Raw genomic sequence first — 6,000 nt, forward strand, 5'->3', positions numbered from 1 at the left:
TAAGGCGTATTTTGGATTGCCAAAGGATGCCGTAGTTTACGTTGTGGAAACGTTAAAGGATGACTTCAAAGAAAGTTACAGATCAACAGGAATACCCCCACTTTTAAAAGTGTGCGCAGCGTTGAGATTCTTGGAGGACGGAAGTTTCCAAAAGTCCCATGGCAATGATTTCAACAATTGCATGGCTCAATCTACATTGTCGAGAGTATTGAAGGAAGTTGTCCACTTGATAGAGGACAAATTGTGCCAAAATTGGGATCGTTTCGAAGTTGACAGAGGAGGAAAAAAGGCAAAATAAAAACCATTTTTTTCAAAACGAAATGCCCTGGTGTAGTTGGCTATATAGATGGAGGATGTTCGTCATTTGTACTTAAACTGAACCTACTGTATTTGTCACCAAATTCATTTGCAAAAGATTTGCTGCTGTCCGCTCCAAATGCGATAAATTCACTTATTGTGATGGACCACCACCAGTGTCGTTGAAGTTTATTTTGAGGCATTTTCTTTTTCAACTTTGCTTTAAAGTGAATCCAGACTCTGCCACTCTTCAGGTGTTCGTGTTGGAGGTTCATGGCTGTTTAAACTGTCCGAAATGGACCTCCACGCTTCATCCGCTGTGGCTTTGGTTTCACCAAAACTCGCGAACTCCTCAGGCTAAGTTTGGATTTTCACTCAGTTTATCAATTAATATTTCGAACTGCTGCTTTGTCGTTATTTTCACCATATTGATACACAAAATTAATTAATGATGCAAAGAATCAATAATTGTTAACAAAATGTTTATTTTTCCTTCTATTTTACTTTTTGTTTCTTCGAAAATGTTCACTGCAACTGAAAATTGGTGGTTGCTGAAAAACAGCCGCTTCGTCAACTGAGATTCGCAACTTCAGTTGAGAGTTGCCATACGTGGATGAATTTTGACAACTGGCAACGCCACTCAACGATAATTGTTATCGATGATCGACCCCTAAATTTGCTGTGGACAATTCAACCGGAGTTGGGTTGCTATCCATAATCGACCCCTAAAATATTAGTGTCATCGTGGAACTTTAAGGCTTTGCAACTAATGGAAAATGTGCAGACCAATTTCAACTATCATCTTCCCAATGTAAATACATAAAAACAATGATAGCATTTCAATAAAACACCAACAAAATAATTTACAAATTAAAAAAGGCTCTTTATTTGCTTATATAATATCCATGTATAAAACCACAAGCAAACAAATGAACTTTGTTTAGGTCCTTAAGCAAAAAGAAGAGGAGCATACAGTTTAATCTTCTTCTTCTTCGGCACCACCAGAACCACCTTGGTTCTTCTTCATGTTCTTCCTCTTTACGCGACCAGGGCGGCCGCCACCGAAGGGTGACTTCAAGGAGAAGTCAATGTGTTTTTGGGAATCCAAACGGACCACAAATGAGGGAATGTTGACCACCTGTTTGCGGACGCTGTAATTGTTAAAAAAAAAGAAACAAGAAAAATATATTAATTTTTATCTAATGCTACATTGGGAAAAGGAGGTTCTTTAAGAGCTTCTTTTCTAAGGTTCAGTTTGTTGCAGAGTTCATTTGAGTTATGTTTTCCAACTTACTCGGTTGAGTGTCTAGGCTGGACCTAAACTCAATTGGTTTCTATACCCACCAGAACATAATGCGCATATGGGGGCAGAGGGAAACCAATACCAAAAGACGTTGAGAGTCGGTACAATATACCCCATACCTCCTTCTACAACTCAGGGTAAATTGTTCGACTCCCAAGTGGTCTTACTGAACAATTTGAGCGTAATAAATTATCACACAAAGATCAATCAAAAGTATTAGCTGTCCATTTAACAAAGCTGCAAACACTTTCTTTGTCCATCATATATCAGAAAGGAGAATATTTACCGAATGTGACGTTGACGAATCAAGACACGGGCGTGATGAATGGATTTGGCCAATCCCAATTTGAAAACTTGGGTTTGGAGACGACGTTCCAAGAAATCTTCAATTTTCAAGCCCAAAACGTAATCGAGCTTCATGCGGGATTCATCCAACACACCAATACGAACCAAACGACGCAACAAAGCGTTACCTGAAAAAGAAAAACACACTCGTTAGTTAACTATCTCCAAAAGAAACACATCACTGGATTGCAATACATGCTTCAGCGTGTTAATATCGTCAATGGTTTTGATTTCAGACAAGAAGTGTCAGAATTATTATAAAATACTAAATCATCATTGTCAACAAGTTACTGGAAGGACTTGTGATTTTTTTTGTTTTTTGCTTACCTTGGAACAATCTCTTTTCGTCTTTCTCTTCCAAAGTCAACAATTCACGGGCGGCTTTACGGATTTTAGCCAAAGCGTACTTGACACGCCAGACCTCACGCTTGTTGCGGAGACCATATTCACCAATGATCTTCAATTCTTGGTCCAAGCGGGCCTTTTCATAAGGACGGCGAGGAGTGACATAGGTCTTCGAGAAGACCGAAGGTATACGTCCGTTCACCATGCTGTTACCAACTCAAGCCGAATACTGTAAATAGGAAAAATAGAATTGAGGTTAACTTTTAAATCCACAAATATCTCAAGCATCACGAAGTATATTCCTATTATTTTTATACGTATCACAATTCCAATGAATTCTATTCATTATTTAGTTGTATTATTTGTAGATTTTATTTTATGTAAGTTGTTTTTTTTTTTTTTTTAATTTTATTGAGGCACACAATTTTTACGTACATTCGGTTTGACGATTCAACAAAGAAAGAAAGAAAATGGCAAAACGTCAATTGACATTTTTGTAAAATGTCAAAGTTTTGTGTTGCCATATTGTTTTATGTTCGCCCATGTTTTGAAGTGAGTGGCATTCTTCTTCTTCTTTTGAACTACTGAACTAATTGAAATATTCACATAAAGCAATATGTTGTAAAACAGAAATAATAATTCAAGTGGAAAATTTCAGTTTCTATAGGTGTGTACGATAACCCATTAGCTCTGTTCCTTTACGTGCAAGAATCTTCAAGTTTTACCACTTTTTACTCGAAAAGCGTTCCTTTACTTCAGACACCATACAATTCATATGGTAGCAGTTTACAACTTTTGCTACTTTTGCCGGTTTTACCGCTTTCAAAAGTCCGTGTTTAGACACGCAAATTTCTCGGGAAAGTAAATTCAGTTTTTAGGCAATAGGGGGTAGGAAAGAGTATTGAGGAGCTTTTTCCTCTCCGCTCTCTCCCAAAAAACTCAATTTACTTTCCCGAGAAATTTGTGTGTCTAAACACAGACAAAGTAAAGGAACAGACCAAATAATTTGTACAAATTCGTACAAATTTTTACTGAATGCTGTTCGATAACAAAATTATCCAGCAAAAGAGAGCGAGTTTGGAGAGATTTTTGGAGAGTTTTGTGACTGAGAACTTGCAAATTTTTGCTGGGAAAATTTGTCCCACAAAAATTTGCAAGTCTGATCAGCTGACTTTTAATCACCTGTTCAATGTAAACAAATCGAAATGTTAACATTTTTGACCAAGAAAATTTAACAATAGTACATTTTTTTAGATTCTAAAGCGTTGTGGATAGTATTAAAGCATTAAATAAGTAAAGTGCAATTATAAAATTTATGTTTTTGTTCCGTTTGGTTTAAAATATCAAAAGAAACAAAAACAAATTTCATACATTTTCGGAAGCAGCTGACTTTCCTGCAAGTTTTTGGAAAATGCTGTTCGATAACTTTCTGCAATTTTTCTTGCTTGAGAGAGTAAAATTCACTGAGAGAGGTTGCTGGAACTGACTGAATAATTATTGCTGGGAAAGTTATCGTACACACCTTATATCAGTCTTCTCAAGGCGGTCCACTCGATTTCAACTGTCAATACAAATGAAAACTCATCCGAAATCCATTGGATTTCATTTGACGTTTAAGCAATGGAATTGACAGTTGAAATCGAGAGGATTTCGTGGATTTCTGGTTGCATCATTTTCAGTGACAGTCACTGTACATACAGTTTGACAACAAATGTATTGAAAAGGCCAAAATTGTAAAAATGTCATATTAATTGTTCGTTTATGGCAACAAATTATTTAAAAACTATACGGTTTTTTGTGCAAATATCTTACTATTCGTCCCTAAAGCAATATTCAGTTAAAATATGCAAAGTTTATTTGCGATTTATAAAAATAGGTAAAAAATAAGAATTAACAGCTGTATTCCTTTACTTACCCTGCGTTTACAAATGACAGGACAGTTGACTTCATGTATTGATTGTCAAAATCCCACAATCCCCGATTTCTTTTTCTTTTCCGTTTACATATTTTGTTTTGTACATATTCTTTTGTTTTCAGCACATTTGAATTATCATCTCATTTCTTTTTCACAAAAATGTCAAAAATTTGTCAACCCGGCTGTCTGTGAAAAACTGATGGACAGCTGAGAGACAAACGACAAATCGACGCCTCCAAACAATAGTGTGCTAAGTCGACTTAGCATGTTTTCAAGTTCTTTACATTTTTATATTTAACGTCCTTTAACTTAAATTCTGTCAAATCTTGGTAATGATCGGACAATCCGAACAGAAGTTATAAACAAATATTTACTTAGCATAGTACTGAAGGTCAAAGAAATTTCCAAACTTTTAGAGCTTGTCCTGCAAAACTCGCTTTTCAGAATTAGCAAACTATTATTTGGAGTTGTCGAACGTCCTTTAACTTAAATTCTATCTAATTTTGGTAATGATCGGTCAATCCGAACAGAAGTTATAAACAAATATTGACTTAGCATAGTACTGAAGTTCAAAAAAATTTCCAAACTTTGAGAGCTTCTCCTGCAAAACTCACTTTTTAGACTTAGCATACTATTATTTGGAGGTGTCGAAATGTATGCATGTGTTAGTAAATCAGAGTTGTATTTGAAGACAAACTGTCTAGTGTAAACGCCTAGTTACCTGAGGTTACCATTTGTTACCATTTTTAACCTGCAAAGCGTTCCCTAACCCCGAAAAGTGGCAAAACTGCAAGCAATTTTTAAGAGAGTGAGAGTGGAGAGAGAGCGAAAACGGCTTTCTCTTCTACCACAGGCTACCATCAAAATTTCTGCAGGTAAAAAATGGCAGAACTGATATTTCGACTTTTGTTTGACGATTATTTCACAATGAAAAAGAAAATGGACGAAAAATAGAAGAAAAAGTCCAACGCTGACAAAACTAAATTAAAAACTGTAAAAGAAAAGACGAACATTGATTTTTTATGTTTCTTTTTGACATTGCTGCCAGATCTACCATATTTCCGTTCCTTTACTTTTCTGGAAAAAATGTTCATGAGAGAGCAATTTTGACACTTTTCTCTTTTACCACCCTTACCATTAAAAAAGTAAAGGAACAAAGCTAACAACTATTTGGGGGTGACAATAAATGTATTGCAAAGGGAAAATCAGTACTATAAAACTAATCAATTAAATAAAAATAAGTAATTAATAACGGACTAAAGCTGAAAACAGATACAACGTTTGATTAAAGTTTTGCGTTGGGCGTCGAGAAAAAAACAACAACAACAGGGCGACGACGATACCAAAGTCCAGCGTTTATCTGTTTGTCGGCATATATTTAAAGCTGAAAACACATCCAACGTTTGGGTAAAGTTTTGTGTCGTTTTGGCCGTTTTTACACTGTTGGGCAGGATGCCGAAAAATTCAAATTCATTTGAAATATATGTATGCTGTCAAACAGATCAACGCTGGACTTTGGTGTCGGCGTCGCTCTGTTGTTGTTGTTTTTTCTCAACGCCCAACACAAAACTTTAGTCAAACATTGGATGTGTTTTCAGCTTTACTGTGCGAAATGATCAATAGGTCTATACGATAACCCAAAAGTTTGTACAAATTTTCACAAACTTTTACAAAATGCTGTTCGATAACAAACTTGTAAAGTAAAAGAGAAGAATTTGGAGACAATAGTGAGAGAATTTTGGAGAGCTTTGGCGAGTTTTGTTTACAAGTTTGTGCAAGGAAAATTTTTCTTGTA

The 6,000-nt window shown here is 35.7% G+C and overlaps 1 protein-coding gene across 1 annotated transcript; it reads right to left on the bottom strand.

Moving 5' to 3' along the window:
- Positions 1-1,156: 1,156 nt before the first annotated feature.
- RpS9 (ribosomal protein S9) lies at positions 1,157-2,798 on the bottom strand. Its single transcript, XM_073983994.1, has 4 exons — positions 2,726-2,798; positions 2,273-2,519; positions 1,887-2,073; positions 1,157-1,448 (listed from the first exon to the last, which is right to left on the bottom strand). Exons 2-4 carry the CDS (start codon positions 2,493-2,495, stop codon positions 1,274-1,276), a joined length of 585 nt encoding a protein of 194 aa, XP_073840095.1. The 5' UTR covers positions 2,496-2,519; positions 2,726-2,798; the 3' UTR covers positions 1,157-1,273.
- Between the last annotated feature and the right edge of the window lie 3,202 nt (positions 2,799-6,000).

The sequence above is a fragment of the Musca autumnalis genome, unplaced genomic scaffold (genome assembly GCF_047663935.1).
Source record: "Musca autumnalis isolate F117 unplaced genomic scaffold, ASM4766393v1 scaffold_4, whole genome shotgun sequence".
In the NCBI taxonomy this organism is placed as follows: Eukaryota; Metazoa; Arthropoda; class Insecta; order Diptera; family Muscidae; genus Musca; species Musca autumnalis.